Source organism: Lepisma saccharinum, chromosome 7 (assembly GCF_977018435.1).
Source record: "Lepisma saccharinum chromosome 7, izLepSacc3.1, whole genome shotgun sequence".
NCBI classification, from domain to species: domain Eukaryota; kingdom Metazoa; phylum Arthropoda; class Insecta; order Zygentoma; family Lepismatidae; genus Lepisma; species Lepisma saccharinum.
The window spans coordinates 69,845,803-69,864,393 of NC_139235.1; the positions used below are offsets into that span (position 1 = coordinate 69,845,803).

Consider the following 18,591-nt stretch of genomic DNA (forward strand, 5'->3'; position numbering starts at 1 on the left):
AAACATAGTTAAAATTTGGGGTTGTAGTAATATGAGTAATGTATATTTAGTTTTTCATATGCTTGCAAAACAACGGCATGGTTGGAGACACTGACAAGGGGTTACGTCATCGAACGTACGCAACACGTAGAGGAAGCAAGTAAAAGCAACGGCAATTGTGCGTCCGAGATATATTTCTCTTCAAAAATACATGAATTCCCGGTCCAATAGATTCAACGATTAAAGAAAATACGTCCACGAACTTTGACAATGCTACAGAAACTCATTTTCGTAAGTAGTTTCTTCTGTAAAAATGAAGAAATCCGTTGACCGGAAATCGAACAGTTACCAAAATATTTTATATTTTTCAGATAAGAAACGTGAATACCAAAAATTAGTCAAATCCATGACATCAAATTCCAAAATTTATTTTTTCTTGGTTGATTTGACATGGAATTACACTATTACATCTACACTAGTGACCTATTGGTTATGCTATGAAAAATGCTACAGAAATAGGACCGATTCTATCCTTGAGAAATGCCATAAGATTTTTCAATTTACACGGTAACATTTTGGTATGGCATAAATGTTAAGAAAAAGGTAACAGTATGGTATAGTGAAAACACATTTCTTCAAATTTACAGGAGAAACTACTCATGGACCAGAGTTTCTGTAGACTTTTGGAAGCTTGTGGAAGTGTTTTTTCCCTTCGTTCAACTTTCTCGGCCGGTAAATCATGTATTTTTCGACATAAATGTATCTCTGATGCACGATAGATCTTGCCACCATTACCGTCGACTACGTGAATCAAATGTTCCGTGCGTTCGATTATGTAACTCCCTGTTAGTGTAGCAACCAGGCGGTAGTTTTACAAGATGACGTGTGAAGGTTGCATTGTGAATTTTTTTTTCCAATATAATTTTCTGTTTGCCTAACCTAACCTTCCGTGAATGGTTTGTGTATCAATTTTCGCTTAAAAACCTTCTGTGAATAGTTTGTGCGGCATTTTTCGGTTAATAAGTTTGGAAACACTGTATATCAGCTCACGATAGACAACGTGAGTCAAGATTTGCCTGCCATATTGTGTGTAACGAAGTGAATTAGCAACAAACAATAAATACTTGTAATGTGAAAAATTAACGCTTTTTTCAGTGAAAAAGCAAAATCCCACGTTCAAATACATTCCGCTATGCATAACAGGTAAGTACAAATGTAAATAATTAGGAAATAAACGAGTGAAATGTGTTTTCACTATACCATACTGTTACCAAGAAAAATGCTTTGGTCTAAAGCGGGCCTTTATTTCCCATACAAAAATTTCTGGCAATGCCCATGATATGCTCGATGGTATGGATCCTACTTTAAACCATGAGTCCAGTCTCGAATAACATGACCTTAAAACAAAACTTTTTACTGGTTTCAAGATAATGTACACATGTTAGTGAAAAGGGAAGACGGAACATGAATCTCTCAACCCCCAATGTAAAAAGAAAAGTCTTTGTACTCACTGTTCCTGGTGGGCCATGAATTGTGATTTCCGGAACACCAACATCTTGAATAGTAAGGGCAACTCCAGGCAGACCACCTATGTTTTCCCACGCAGGACGAGTAATAAATATATGTTCCAACTTTGCTAACTTCATCTTGTGTTCATGAGCAAGCCGCTGAGTTCCTTCTCCACAATTGAATAAATACCTGCAACAGAATTGTCCTCCTATAACTTGGTAGCAGTAGCTAAACGTGTGTACATTAAGATAAAAAATTACATTGGTCCATGTGCACAAAAACTGCTAGCAAAGAGGAGGTGGGGGGGGGGTTTTTCCTTAGTAAGTACCCATAATGTTTTCTACACTCTTTATAGCCTATATATACACACACCCTACTGTTTTAGTTGTTGATGGGTAGCAGGAATGAGATATATTAATCGGTACTCTATCGATATCCAATGACAGGTATATCGATATATCGGTAAAATTACAATATCACTGTTACGTAAATGTAAATTAATGTCCCTCCCTCTTCTGCCTCTAACACATGTGGTGGCATGAAACAAAGCAGGAGCCCATGAAACAGAAACCGAACTGTGCAATCTGCAAACAAAATAATTTTGGACATTATACTTGTACAAAACGTAAGCCTTACGTACAGAATACCCATTTTGGTACTACTTTACTATACCGGAGACACCTATCAATGATTTATTTCACAATTTTTTACATTGCTAACATACTATTCTGCATTGCGGAACATTTCTTTAGATGAAATAATGAATTTATAACGAAAATAATGTCTATTTCTTTCATTAACGAGTACTTACTGTTGTTCCTTATTTCCCACAAACCATCCACGGGTACCCCCTAAAACCATTGACATTAACCCAAAAAATTCACGATAGCCCCACGAACCATCACAGGGACGAGGTATGCCTACTAGGTTAGGTTAGGCCTGTTAGATTAGGTTCCATCAGCACTCCCTTCGTTCAATTTAGCATATATGGACATCATGGCGGCAGCAGCAATAGCGCATCGGAAATAGATTTTCGTAGAAAACCACATGCATTCGCATTAAAATGGATCAAAACTACATTCCCGAACATCAACAACACTACAGAAAATGATTTGCGTAAGTACTTTCTCCTGTAAATTTGAAGAAATCCGTCTCCGGTATAGTAAAGTGTTACCCCTATATTTTAACTATCATGTGAACTGAAAGATGATACTGATCAAAAACATTGTGTGGCTTTCCAACATCACTCAATTATCCCTACTGGTTAAATACATTTTAAAAAAAATATACCGAATGCACCGATTACGTACCTTGTTTGATCAGTAAAAATGTACAAGGCTCTTGGGGCACCTTTTGCACCACTACCCAAAACCTGTAACGTGACACTACCCGGTGGGTACTTCTGACTTTTCTGTTTTATCTTTTGTCGTTGTTTTTGAAGAACGTACGTATGTGTTGTTTCTTTCGGCATTTTTACAATTAGATGATACAATTTTGACTTCACTTTTGTAGAGAATGTGGCGTGGTGATGCAATGGCAAGGAAGCGACTTGCCTAACTAAACAGAGATTCATTTGCCTTATGGTAACGTGAATTTAATTGCGTGTTACAAGATTTACCACTGTCAATTAAAAATGTCACTTATGAACAATAATTTAATTAAAAATGTCACTTATGAACAATAATTTAAGTCCACCATTTTTTAAATACTCAAAAGCATAGGCCGGCGATGTAAGAACAAATCATATGAAATTTACAAGCATGGAGTATGCGGGGTAGCAAACAGTCCTGCACCAGAGAAAAAGAAAAAAATCCATTCACGTAATTAGTCCTTTTTCTAACTAATTTTAATGTATAAAATCTTGTAAATGAACGTAAATATTGCCATTATTTATGATTACGAATAACAAGAAACTATTTTTTTAAAACAAATATTTGAGATTTGGTTTGGTGAACATCAAACTCTAGTAGCATTCGCCATGTTTTCGAGCAAAAAATAATGGATTCTTCTATCATCACGTGAAATGATACAAACTACTAAAGTGTGTGGCGTACTGGATGCAACCGTTGAGTGCAAGGGCAAGGAACGAAAATGTGTATATAGTATATGTCCGAATTCGACATGATGAAAAAATACTAACACCGGAGCAAATGTTTTACTGTACGAAGAAATATCTGTGCGTAACATGCTTTATCTAGATTTTAGTAGGTAAAAATACTCTTGGATAAGAAAATAATCGTATTCGAAAAATTTCGTCGTAAAGTGTGGTAACATGATTTGTAAAATTTCTAGAACTAAAGAGCAACATACATGTACCTTTAACTAACTAACTCTCTAGCTTTCCTAAGGATCTTATTTTCAAAAGTCTCAATTTATGTTCCTCATGGCTGCATCAAACAGGCCTTCCATCTGTCCCTATCCTGAGCAAGATCTAGGCTATAAACTCTTTTCCATCCCTACCGATTTCCTTAAGTCCATCTGAACGTTATCCCTCCATCTTTCTCTTGGCCTTCCTACAGGTCTCTTACCATCAGGTTTTCCAACAAGAATCCTGTAAACTATTCTTCCCTCTCCCATTCATGCCACTTGGCCTGCCCAAGTCTTCTTGATTTAATCATTCTAATATCTGGACATGAATGCAAATGATGTAGTTCTAAATTATGTAACCTGTCTCCTCACCCCTTTTAGGTCTAAATATTTTCCTAAGAATCTTATTTTCAAATACTCTCAATTTATGTTCCTCTTTCAAAGTTTCACATGCATATAATACTACAGGCAAAATTACTGTGGTAACAATTCGTTATATCGGACACACATTTCTTCATTTTTACAGAAGAGACTACGGGAAATATGTAGTATCGCCCGAACAGATTTCTTGGCTAGAGTCTAGTTTACATCCTTCTTGCCTGTTTACAAAACTGTGCTAGCAGACAGCCGGCGCTCCGGCATCCGTAGGGTAAGTAAGTTTTTCTTTTTACACTTTGTCACTAACCATTCACGGGAACGAGGTATGCCTACGAGGTTAGGTTAGGTTCCATTAGCACTCATTTCACCCCTAAATATGTGCTTCATCATCGAAAAATGTCATCAGTACGTTCCATCATGCATATCCGGACAACATCGGTTTTTCTCGATTTTCTCCTCCAGCAAATTTTTCCTCGCCTTGGGATTTAGTTTGTTGAATTCCTTATACAATAACCTTTCCAACGATATATGACACGTATTCCTTATGAAAAGGACTAAACTAGACTCTTACAGATTTCTTCATTTTTACAGAAGAAACTACGGAGCGAATTGACAATATAGAGAAAGTCTCCCATTTTGTTAATTTTCGGTATACTAACTAATTTTGGCCTCCTAATCACGAATCTGTTGTAAAAAACCGATTGAATTTTATATATATATATATATATGTGTGTGTGTATATGCGTAGTTTTACGAACAAAAATGTAATCTCCTGTCATTGTTTCCAACCATGCAGTTGTTTTACAAGAAAATGATTTATGTTGTTCAATTTTAGTATGAACCCTATTTTTTCGATGAATTTAGGGGTGAAATGAGTGCTAATGGAACCTAACCTAACCTCATGTGAATGATTCGTGGGGCTACCCGTGGATGGTTTTTGGGGCTAACGTCAATGGTTTGTGGGGCTACCCGTGGATGGTTTTGGCAGCTAACAAACAATGTTTCATCAAAATGTACAATTTCCAGACGTGACCCCCGGTTTTTTACAACATTCGTCATTAGGAGGCCAAAATTAGTTAGTATACCTAAAATTAACAAAATTGGAGACTTTCTCTATACTGTCAATTCTTACCGAAACTACTTACTTTAATCAATTTCTCTGACATTGTGGAAGTTCGTGAAGGTGTTTTCTTTGATCGTTTAAGCTTTCTGACCCATAATTCCTTTTTCTTTCCTGAGAAATATTTCCAACACGCAGAGGCGATTGCTGCCATTTCCTTGCAATTTGCCTGCGTTTGATGACTTAACCCTGTGTCAGTGTTTCCAAACATGCTTTTTCTTTGTTTCCTGAAATCGAAAACCATCTCTTCGACACGTAGTGGCTGTTTATGTCGTAAACCCTTCTTTAATTTTTTTTTTTAACTGTTTGCCTAACCTAACCTTATCGTGCATGGTTCGTGGAGCTAATCATGCAAGAATCATGGAAACATGTAAAAAAATCGTAATAGTGCGTAATTTTCTGTCATTAAGGTTTGAAACACTGCTTGCAACATGTAAAAAAAATTGTAATAGTACGTAATTTTCGGTCATTAATGTTTGAAACACTGCTTGCGCAATGCAAATCGACAAAACACAAGCACGACGCACGATGATGTGTTGAGTTGAGTTGGTGTTTTAAGTCCACTTTATGCACAGTAAGGCTAATCGGGACTGGACCTACAGTTTAAAGTGGGATCCGAACCACTTGTGCCTCCACCGGGTATCGAACCCGGGACCCCTTGATTACAAGGCCAAGACAACACGCGATGATCCTTGACGAGTGCATGCCATATTGTCTGTTACACAAGCGAAACAAGGAAGACAAATAATGACTTGTAATATGGAATGTTGACACTATTTTATGGAAAAAGGCATAACTTCACCTTAAAGAATCTTCCGCAATGCAGAATAGATAAGTATCAATGCTAAAATAACGAAATAAACGAGTGAGATGTGTTCGGGCGATACTACATAATTAATGAAACTACTTACGGAAATGAGTTTCTCTAAGGTTTCCAATATTCGTCGAGGTATTTTCTTGCATCATGGAATCTATTTCACCGGGAAATCATCCAAGAGAAATATCTCACTGACGCACAAGTGCCATTGCTTTCGCTACTTGAACCGGATGCTGCATACGTTTGATGACGTAACACCCTGTCAGTGTTTCCAACCCCCCCTTTTTTAACTGCTTGCCTAATCAAACCTAACCTTATCGGAAATGGTTCGTGGGGCTATCCGTCCGCTACCTGTGCATAATGTACAATTTGCACACGTGACAAACACGATAGTAGGTATTTTTCAGTGAAGAAGGTTGGAAACACTGCATACCTACAAAAAAAGGAATGACAAAAACTACTCTCCATGTGAAAAATTGTGTTTGTTTTCATGTAAAAAGCATAATGGCACCTTGAATTATGTTCCGCAATACACAATTGGTAAGTACGAACCATCCAAAACACAAAATATCCGATTTTAATGTGTCTCTGATATAACAAACTGTTACCATTACTGTTTTGTATATTTTAACTTCGTTTCTTAGATATTGAACGAGAAGACAAGAGTAACATGCATTTCCTGAATTAAGCCTGCTTTTTATTCCTCTTTAATATAATTTTAATTTGTTAATATTACTCCTAATACTTGAATTTGGAAACTGGTTCAAACGAGTCGTTATCAATAATTAGATTTTGATTATTACCTAACACTTGTTTTCAGCCTGTAAGCATATATTTAGTTTTCTCTTTGCTAACTTCCAAACCTCTCTCTTTAACTGCTTTGAAAAATATTTTAGCATTATTCGTAATTGTATTTATATCATCCCCTAATAAGTCTACATCATCTACATATGCTAACAACCGAGTCACACAGTTTAATTTTAGTCCTTCATTAGTTTCTTTTACCTCTAACAAGACAGTTACAAAATACAAAACTTCACCCCCCCCTTAAATTTTACACGTTTATACATTTTTGGACTTTACATTACATACTTTCAATCAGTGTGAATGTTTGGCTTGTTAGGTTAGACAAGGACCTCAATATAGACTTCCTTAAAAGGGAATATATATTACTCAATACCTCCAATTTAGAAGCTTTGTCAAAGAATAAGAAAAAATCAAAAAGCATGCTTGATCATATCCTACAAATAAATATATATCTAACATAGGCATGTTAGACTGTAGGCCTAGGGAGGGCAAAAGCCTTGATGAAAGTTCAGTGGGGAAAGAAAATCCTCATTTCATCTTACTGTTTTAGTTTCATTGCATGGATAGGTGTTTGTGTGTGTATATATATATATGTGTGCGGGTATATAAAATGCAGCAACATAGAGGCACCACAATGAATAAATAAATTGTCTCTGAAATGTGCCCTGCTTCTTTTCCTCCAAGCAATTGTGTTCATGCATTTAAGATCAAAACTATTTAGCAGCAAGAGTTTGAAGTACTTAGTAGTATAACAAGTTACAATGCAAAAACAAGAAAATTGTGAGCTAAGCAAGCCAGGAAATTTTAAGATCCAAATTTTTGCAAACTGAAGACAATAGATTTAATATGGCACAAAAAAATTCATGGGACGTCATGGCATTCTCTTTTACAATTTTCTTCATTTAGATTGTTCGGCACCTAGGGCCAACTCCTGCCACCCACTAGCTACAGCTTTGAACTTGACAAGACTATAAGAAAAAGAGTGCGAGCAAGAAAATTTTACGAAATGTATTTTTTTTTTTGTATAAAATTTGATATTGAGGGGGCAATTTTCCTTTGTGCTCTTGGCGGTCTGGAAGAAATAATGCTAGAAAGATGTGAAAACTAATTCCATCTTGAATATTCTTTTGTCCTGCTAATCTTAGATTCTACTAGTGTTACTTTCTTTTACCTCAATCTTTGCCCCCCCACCCCACCCCTCTGTGGTTGCGCCACTTCACTCCCTTCCTCCTTAGTTGCTTTGAACTTCAATCAGTTTGAAAATACTTTATTTTCTTTAAGAGTATAATATCGTTTAATAACAGCGATAATGATACCTGGTAGAGGTTCAGATCCCACTTTAAACTGTAGGTCCAGTCCTGATTAGCCTAACTGTGCACAACACCAAACAAACTCAATATAACCGCGATAAGATTCCTCTACACTAAATTTCTAGGTGAAAGGATAATAATGTAGGGATATGGACATCTGGAAGGGGGAGCAAGGATGGCCACATCTTCCCCATAGAAATCGAATTACAAGCTACAAGTATATATTTTACACATATAATTTGATTCAGTCATAGTAATTTACATTAATGCAATAATTTCAAATTCAAGTGTTGTTTTTTGAGGGGGCAACACTATTATCGGGGTAATTTACCCCATGGAAAAATACCTTGCTTGTCCCTCCGTTGAAAAAATCTGCAGACTTTTACCTATTATTATACATCGTAGTTTTTTCTTTAAGATCGTGTGTTTTATATCTCAATATTTATCAAAATATTATGAACATTTAATTTAAAGTGAAGGATTGTAAAAACAATCTTTTGTATAAGTGTCTTTAACACAATCAACATGTTAATGAAGAGAAATATTAATGTAAATTATCACATAACTTTTTTACTTTCGAAGTGTTTATTTTTTTGTTCTTTGCAGATGTTGAAGGAATCATGTAAAATGAGATTTGTGACAACATGACCACCAGTGAATACTACTTCCTCCTGCTACTTGTGATAATTCCAGTGAAGTTGTTTTTTGGATTGTGGGCATGGCTAGGATGGGAATTATTTAAGAACAACTGAAAACAAATGAAAAATTTCCCACAAAAAGTATTAGAAATGATATTTTGTATATACATATATTTGTAAATAAACATAGCATCCTATATATTTAGTATTTTCATTTTCTATGGTAGTGTGGATGCATCAACTGGTTATTGATATTTAGGTGCCTCATCTGACAAACTTAAAACATCCATTTAATAATAATAATCCGTTGCGCAACAGCCCATGAAGGGCCAAGGCATACCTACCGACTGCCAGTCTCCCTCCCACGCTTGACGTGCGTCACCTCTAAGCGTGGAGATCTTCAACCAGTATTGGAATAGTCGGGGGGTCAGCCCGACGTATCCCCAGCCGTTATAGTAGGTCTTCTCGACCGGATTACGCTCACTCATTCGGAGCTCCCCAATTTCCTCACGATGGTGGGTTGCCACCGGCCCTATACGTAGGCCGAATAAATTCCGACCAGAGCCGGATTCGAACCTACGCCGTCCCGCAGCGAACGATCTCAAGACGAGTGAACGCCTTAACCCGCTCGACTACGGAGGAGGACAAAACATCCATTTATATAATCTAATAAACAAAATTAATATGTCTCAAAAACAATAATTTACCCTCCAGATACTCTACTCACTTCTTTACACCTATGAAGAAAAAGAAAGAGTATACAAACCTGTTATAATGTCACAAATATGCGAGATCTGGGGTTTGTTCTTGTGGATTAACAAAACTGTTCTGCTGTAACACTCCTGTTCACATAAAGTGGCACATTTTACAGGGTTTAACAGTTGAAATATGTGCTACTTTTTGTGCACAGGAGTGTACAAAATCCTTTAATATTAGCCATTTTGGGATAGTGTTGTTATATACTGCTGGACAAAAAAAACCGGACACTTGCATTTTTTGTGATAACGCATACATTCTGATTCGAAGGCTAACTAAATTATTGGAAATATATTCAACAGAAAACAAACTTTGAGGATGTTCTACATACATTAATAAGTAAAATTAGAACAAAAACGAAAGTTACAGAAAACTACCAAACTGAGAGCGTAATTCATAAGTAATTGCAATTCAGATGTCAAATATTAAAGTGTCCGGTTTTCTTTGTCCAGCAGTATATATAAAAAATGTGTTAAATATCAACACAAACTTTTTCTTTAAATTAGGAACACACAGGAGATGTACTACATAGAATTTTCAGCGAAAAATGCAGGCTCAACCAGGACTCGAACGCGGGGGTCTGTCATACTGTGCCATTGTTCTAAAGTCTGATTTTTTGCTCCCGCTGTTTTACCTGTGTGGAATCGTCCCTTCTAGTGCTACTGCAACAGGATCTGTTGCCTTTGAAACACTGTAGACGTAGTCGTTGCCTGGTTCCTCCCAGCATAGAGGAAACTGTATCATTGTTTGACAAAAAATAATGAACTCCCGGATTTTCAATACATCAATATGGGATGATTACAAATTTTGTACTTTTGTATGTGGTGGCTCGTATTAATATTTGGACACTGCACATTTTTTAAAAAATTTAGAATATTTCAAAATTACCAACATGCACATAAATGTAAACGTCAGTAAAATATGTGTGAGAACCAGTGGAACGTAAATCCAAAAGCCATTTTTAGTTAGTCAGGCAATAGTCAAACATATTTGTACAAATACAGTATTTTCTATCTCCTATAGATAAGATAAATAGGAGTTAATCCTTCCGGCTCTCACATGACAATATGTACGTATCTATTAATAGCTGTTGAATTGTCAAAAAAAGAGGCCACTTTTAATGTAGCTCCTTACCAGTCTACTTTGACGAGGGTGAGAACAAGCTATGTTACTTTACATAAAATCATCTTTTCCGATGAAGCACATTTTTTTTTTCATGGCTATGTTAACAAACAAAACTGTAGGATTTGGGCAGATGAAAATCCGCAAGTGATTCTGGACGTACTCCTTCATCCTAAGAAAGTGTCTGTGTGGTGTGGTTTTTGGGCCAATGGCATGATCGGGCCTTATTTTTTTGAGGACCAACATGGAAATCGTGTGACTGTCAATGGGGAGTGATACAGGAATATGGTGGTGCAGTTTTTGTGGTCTAAACTGGCAAATCTTTACATCAACAATGATGTGTTTTTCAAACACGATAGTGCAACTTGCCACACCGCTTGCCAAACAATGGAATTATTGCAGGAAAAGTTCCCCGGACAAGTTCTGTCCAGAAAGGGTGATGTGAACTGACCACGAAGATCATGTGACCTAACCCCCTGGATTATTTTCAATGGGGTTGTGTCAAATCTAAGGTCTATGAGACTAAGCCACACAGTTTGTGACCTGAAACGGAATATTGAACAAACCATTGAGGTTATACTGCTCAATATGTGTGCAGACGTACTGGAAAATTGAACATTCAGAATTCATTCAACCCACCGAAGCAGAGGACATTTGAACGACATATTGTTCAAAACATAATGCCATTGTTTGCTCTTCAAAATAAAATAAAAAATATATGTCATTATCACTTGTGGTTTTCATTCTATCTAATTTTAAAGATCTGACGTTCAAATTGGTAGACCCTATACTATGTCCTTTTCTCCAAATGTAGGCAGAAAAGTAGATAGTACCTTTCTCATGAATTACTTCCCCAATGGGTCTTACAAAACAGTCGTACTTAGCGAATTATCTCTGTAGGTGGCAACTGTGTCATAACTGCGAAAGTTCCCTCGTCGTGATATGCAGAAACAGGCACAGCTGATGTCTTATGGGCTAAACCTGCCACTTTGTTCCCAGCTCATGGTGGAAATGTTCCCCGCTGATACTTCTTCAACCCTCTGCACATGTGTCAACTTGGTTAGGCCAGCTCTTGGACTCGGGCTCGGACTGCTGCCTCACGAGGGTACAAAACATCTGGCGATGCAGTGAGGAGGTTGGGACGGTCGCCATGTCAGCTTGACCGAATCTCGTTATCTGTAAACTATCAATGTATTAATTTAACAATACTTTGGCGAGGTATGCGTTTCTTCTGAGGGTAGTGCCATGTGCCACGTCCTCTCACGTGAGCATCTGCCAGCTTAGCAGAGGATAGAAACAATGAGATACTTCTGGGCACAGATCAGGGTGACTAACACTACGAATATATGGAAAGAAACAATATATTTAACCCACTACGGAGGGTACAATTCGTAATATATTCTTGAATAATCATGTACAAATATTAGATAGCTTTGGAAATCTTTTCATACAATATATTTTCTTCTATTTTTATTTCTTATTAATTGTAGCCAATCTTCTTCTGTGGGCTTCTTCTTGTTATCGCTAAGGCTTCTTCTTCTTGTAATTACTAAGGCTTCTTCTTCTTGTAATTACTAAGGCTTCTTCTTCTTGTAATAATTAAGGCTTCTTCTTCTTGTAATAATTAATGTCATCTTCTTCTTGTAATTACTAAGGCATCTTCTACTTGTAATCACTAATGCTTCTTCCTCTTGTAATAATTAAGGTCATCTTCTTCTTGTAATGCCTTTTCCTCTTCCTCTATATGCATTTCTGACCTCTATATTCCTATCCCGAATTCTTGTTTCCGGAATTTCTGCTCTGGATGTTGTTCCTCTTCAAGATGATGCCTCTTAGGATAATATCTACCTTCCTTTTCCTTATCCCATGACCTTTGAGTCTTTTTCAGCATGTCATCTGTTCTGAGGTATTCTATCAAGTCTTCCACCTTCCTTATCTTTACTACAGCCACCGCTCTTTGTGTCCATATTGGTAGCATTTGTATTACTTGTCTAACCAACTCTTCCTCATTCCACTTTTCATTCAAATTTCTGAAGCTCCTTAATGTTTCCCATGGGTGTGCTTCCAAACTCTCAACCTTGGACCAATCTATATATTTTCTTTTCAATGTCTCCAGTTGCCTTTCCTTAATTTCCTCACTGCAATAATATTCCAAAAATCTTTTACTAAACTCTTCGAATGTTCCAAACTTGTGCTGATTTAACTGATACCAGCCTGCCGCAGACTTTTCAAAACATCCTTCGATAAGGTCTAGTATCATTTTTCCTGGTATCCTCATTAGCTTCACGTTAGTTGTTAGTTCCTTCAGGAATTTTCATGGACACTTGTCAGATATATTTCCATTAAACTTGGGCAAGTGTTGTAATTCATTAGGCTTAGGGATTCTTGTCTTATATTTTCCCACTTCCAAATTACTTCCGTTCACTTTGTCCAACCATCTTCCACTGTCGCTCCCTTGTTCACTACTTTTCCATTTCCTTTTCTTCCTCTCATGATTTCTTTTATGCTTTATTTCCTCCTCTGTAGTTGATTCGTCGCTACTACTTTTCTTTTTTATTCTCCTCTTTTCATACTCTTCTTTTCCATCATTTCCTTCTCGATTGAAACCTATTGGTTATCTTGTATTCTCATATCCTCTATTTTAGGGATTATTCCTCTCTATTGTACTTTATTCTCTTTCTTTCCTTTATCGATCTTACTTTCGAGGATTTGCATCTTCTTATTACTCTCCTCTAATTCTTCCCTAACTTCTTGTCGCTCTCTAATTATCATTTCTCTAAATTTCAAAGTTTCTTTTACTATTGTTTCTTCTGTCGCAATCTTCATTTCTTCTTCTCTGTTTTCTACTTCATCTATTTTGGAAATGTTAATATCTATCTGCTTCTTATTTGCCAAAATTTTGTTTTCTAAACTTGTACTCCTCTGCTGGCATTCTTCATTCACTCTTGAAGCTTCCTTTTCGATCTTGCTATTAGTTTCTTCATATCTTTCATCTGACATCCTTATCATTTCTTCTATCTTTCTCTCGAATGCTTTCCTGTTTTCTTCAGATACTTTCAACCTTCTTCTGTTTTGATCTTGACTTTTTTTTTTCATCATCATTTTCATCAATAACTCCATCATGTTTTGTTCTTCTTTCTTTCCTTCCTTTTCTTTTAACTTTGCTTTCCTGCAGTCTTTGCATTTGTATCCTTCTCCCCTTTCACATATCTTCTCATATTTTTCTTTCCGGATTCCTTCACATAACCAGTGTTTCATTTCTTCACATACCTTACACTGTATTATTTCTTCCTTATTTCCTTCTTTGCCACAACATATATATTTTCCTTCTTCCATTTTTGCTTTACTCATCTTTCCAAATTCTTATTCTTCGCGTTATTTCAACCTCTGGTCTGTATCGTGCCCCACACGTTGGTCGCCATTAATCATTGCCAAATCCTCTCACGTGAGCATCTGCCAGCTTAGCACAGGGTAGAAACATAGATAGCTTTGGAAATCTTTTCATACAATATATTTTCTTCTATTTTTATTTCTTATTAATTGTAGCCAATCTTCTTCTTTGGGCTGCTTCTTGTAACCGCTAAGGCTTCTTCTTCTTGTAATTACTAAGGCTTCTTCTTCTTGTAATTATTAAGGCTTCTTCTTCTTGTAATGATTAAGGCTTCTTCTTCTTGTAATAATTAAGGTCATCTTCTTCTTGTAATTACTAAGGCATCTTCTACTTGTAATTACTAATGCTTCTTCCTCTTGTAATTATTACATATTGTGTATGTTTCCTTCTTTCTTTTCTTTGTCGATCCAAATTGATGGAAATATTTTAAAAAATCGATCCCCCAGATAAACAAAGAGAAAGAGGTTAATTAAAGATCGCCGCCTGGCCAGCGCTAACCTTAACTTGGAGCTGCAATAGATGCACCTACCAAAGGTGCTTGGGTGCCTGCCGTGAAATGGCGCTACACCTGGGAAAAACAACCCAAAAGCCGCACGAAACTCTCAGTTTGTGGGGACCGAAATAGACCCAGAATTGTAATTACAATTCGATTTCTTTACTTTTATATAATGATCACATATGATATTACTGAATATTAATTACTCTTTCCACCTTATTTATATCCTGTTATTGTACTAAGTTCATTTCTTTCTTTCATTATAATTAGCATTAATATCTACAATCATTATTTCACCACATCATCTCTTTGCTCCTCCTCCTTTCACAACTGCAAATGTCTTCTTGAGTGCTGCCATCTCTGGCCCACTTTCTAAACTGCTTTATGCATCATCAAACATAAGTGTTGTTCTTTTTGCATGCTGCCATCTATGATCCTCTACATCAAACACCAACAATGCAGTTTGTGTACGTGACACATGGCACAGCGACTCTTCCCTTTAAGCCACCGCTGCCTATAACCATAATGCTAAAATTATTATTATTATTTATTTTTTTAAGAACTAAACAACACTAGAAGTTTTACTACTACCCATAAAAGAAAATGGTCCTGCACAGTGGCCATACAGTCTAAGATGTCAGGCTTTGGGCTCCAGCTACAGGATGTGTGCAGATTCAAGACTCCTGGGAATTTTTATCTAGGGATTTCAGCCTGTGTGTGGAACTGGCCGCCACCCACTATCGTGAGGAGATTGGGGAGCTTTGAATGAATAGCATAACCCCGTCAGAGAAACCTACGACGACGACGACTGGGGGTTCGTTGTGCTGATCACATGTCACCCCATAACAGGTTGGATATTCTCCCACCTCGGTAGGTCAGGTGGGAATGAGGCCGGCAGTCGGTAGGTAGGCCCTGGGCCTAATGGGTTGTTATGCCACGGGTTATAAAAGAAAATGATTGCGATCTATGGTGAGTGTGCAGCACATGACAAACATATCGACTAAAATAGAAACTCTCACAGTGTGATAGATAGTTCCACGCTGATTTTGGTTTTTTGAATTTCAATCTTCGATTAGAGTGTCACTGTCTTTCAAATTTGTGAGAGCATCCAACCTACACCAAAGAAAAATTTCGAACACCCAAAAAACTTGGTTAAGTGACCTTAAACAGACAATAATCCACAGTTGTTAATCCATTATGCCACAAATGCTGCAAAACATTTGGCAACAGATAAAGAGTACTATCTTGACATTTGTCGGGCCACCAAAGGTGCACGTATGGAGATAAACTAAAACTTGACGAGTTTCTTTAACACAAAGTCAAAACCCTGCCAGTCTAGCTTTCTTTATTACTTTCAGAAATATTTCAATTTATTATTGGTTGTACATATTACTCCTGGACACCCTGTATTTTGCTACTGTACAACCCCCTCCCCCAAATGTTACTCATTCGTGCAGAGTGATGGTTCACACTCAACCTTAGGCATAAGGGGATCCCAGGTTCAGTGCACATTTGAAAGAAACATACACACACATATACAGGGAGGTTATTTAAGTCTTTTACCGTGAGAGCGCAGGCCGTTCGGCGGCCCAGTCACGCAACAGGTCCCGGCAAATTGCGTTACAGGACGTCCGTAACAGGAACTGCTTGTTTTGTAATGTTTCCACTTTTCACAATTACAGATACTATTACAATTGAAATAAGCACATACCTTGTCCCAAGGATGTTGGAAAAGGTGTCCTCCCAAATACAAATATTTCTGGCACCTTATTTCTGACATCTAATCTTAGATTAGACATCGCTACTTTATCCTCAGTTGACAGAAAGGGAAGACAGCATCCCGGCGCATGAAGCAAACCGAAAGTGTAATATGATATTTAAAAGTAATAATAATGATGATCACTAACCTCATGTGTTATAAGAGATGTTGAAAATGACCTCCTTCAACAGCAATACAACATGTTTCTTAGGTTTAAGAGATCCTGTCTCTCGTAATTGCCTGATCACTTTTCTGCAAAAGTTCATTTTCACGTAATTATAGTACATAAAAACTCTTTGTTCAAGACTATATTTGTTTGGAGCATAACGAATGAATGAATAACAATTAACACACAATAAAGCACTAGTACTGAATAGCACACTAACTCAATAACACAGTATAAACAACACACGTACTGATAAATACAAACAGAAGTGAACATGAGCGTGCACTCACTACGTCTGGTAGCCGACAGTGTTGCCAACCATTTTTCGGCAATGTCCCTACGCCAAGTAAAGCGACTGAAAAAAACACCACCTCATGAGCATGCAAAACAGAAGATAAAATATACACATTTACTTACCAAATCTTTCTGCTCGGTGCTTCCCCACATTTTAACTATGTTTGCCTAACCTAACCTTACCGTGAATGGTTTGTGGGGCTATCCGTGAATGGTTTTGTGCTAATTGTAATTACGAACCGATAAAAAATCTTATTTTCGGCACTTTAACGGAAAACGTTCATCATCGAAGATGCCATTTTCTTATCCTGCAATTTTACGATCGATGTACTGTTGCCAAACATACCTGTAATCAAATCAGTCCACATTCCACATGTTCTTCGTGATTGTCACTGTCACATGTAAGCACCTTCTTTGGGCAAAATACCGAAATCCATAAGCTTATTAATTAGCCCACGGTCATCCTCCTGCACACTCCACCTAACAATCTGTACAACATTAACAACTTTTTTACTGTTCTCTTCCGCCATTCTTACACGATCCATGCTCTCTAAGTATGAAATCAACAGTGTGGCAATGCTGTAGACAGCGTAACTAATTGCGAACGTCAATTGTTCATATCAACAAATATGGCAACCATATTTGTATACGGAGAATCATTGCGAGAATTTGAAAAGCTTCTTTTACAACTTCTACACGTTAATGAACAATTTTTTCACCTCAAGCCAACATGTTAACCTGAGATAAATCATCACTACTAATTATTTCTTGAGTATAAGATGTAGCATAGAAATTACAGAAGGGTCAGGTATTGTCAATTCTTGCCTTAATGAATAACGTTGAGTCGTTTACATTTGATTATGTTATTTGAAGTCATACATGCTGCTGCTGTGAAGAGATAGATGTTGGTTGGTGATGCTGTATTTGCTGCAGTCTTGAACAATTCTGGTCCTATTTTATTTCTCTTTTTTGTTTTTGTATCACTTAACATTGAAAATATTCTTTCCGTTCCCACGTTAGAATGTGACAATGTTAGCACTATTTTCGCGAGAGTGGAAATGTTTTTAAAAAGAACTTGCCTTGAACGTTCTTGGTAACCGATAACATGTTCCAAAATTCTGATGGAGATTTGTTAGTTAGTTATTTTTTCTCCTCCTCGCTAAAGTATCCAGATAAACTAATCCATTCATTCCAAACCGAGCGCGAAGAAAGTGCAACTGACTGGCAAGTAAGCTTTGCACAATAAAATTTTATTTTCCAAGATTGAAAAAAGTCCCTACGTTTTCCCTCATTTGGCAAAATCTGTCGCTACACAGGCGAAATATAGTGAAAAGTCCCTACGGTTGGCATCACTGCCGACAGGTGTCGCATTCGTGCAGTATGAAGCACTCTCTCGCGGCTGACAACTCCCCCGATAAGCTGCCGGCTCTCTCGCGACAACTGAGGATAAAGTAACGATGTCTAATCTAAGATTAGATGTCAGAAATAAGGTGCCAGAAATATTTGTATTTGGGAAGACACTTTTTCCAGCATCCTTGTGACAAAGTACGTGCTTATTTCAATTGTAATTGTAACTAATTGTGAAAAGTGGAAACATTACATAACAAGCGGTTCCTGTTATGGACTTCCTGTAACGCGACGCTTTCGCGGTAAAAGACTTAAATAACCTCCCTGTATATACCACCTTATATGTTCATTATCAAATACTTTATTTGCAACTGATACTGAAAATCACAGAATTT

General features: G+C 37.0%; 1 protein-coding gene and 1 long non-coding RNA gene across 3 annotated transcripts in view; one reads left to right on the forward strand and one right to left on the reverse strand.

Annotated features, from left to right (window-relative positions):
* RNaseZ (ribonuclease Z) overlaps positions 1 to 3,253 on the reverse strand; it is a 46,160-nt gene extending 42,907 nt beyond the window's left edge. For both annotated transcript variants that reach the window (XM_083125406.1, XM_083125405.1), the window contains exons 1-2: positions 2,799 to 3,253; positions 1,491 to 1,677 (exon numbers count right to left, since the gene is read on the reverse strand). In XM_083125406.1, coding sequence (XP_082981532.1) covers positions 1,491 to 1,677; positions 2,799 to 3,061 — 450 coding nt within the window. In that variant the 5' untranslated portion in view covers positions 3,062 to 3,253. The remainder of the gene's footprint in view (positions 1 to 1,490; positions 1,678 to 2,798) is intronic.
* Positions 3,254 to 3,529: 276 nt separating this feature from the next.
* Positions 3,530 to 8,843, forward strand: LOC145990259 (uncharacterized). The gene is made up of 3 exons (XR_014441955.1): positions 3,530 to 3,664; positions 4,322 to 4,444; positions 8,834 to 8,843. It is a non-coding gene; the product is annotated as an uncharacterized LOC145990259 (long non-coding RNA).
* The last annotated feature ends 9,748 nt before the right edge of the window (positions 8,844 to 18,591 follow it).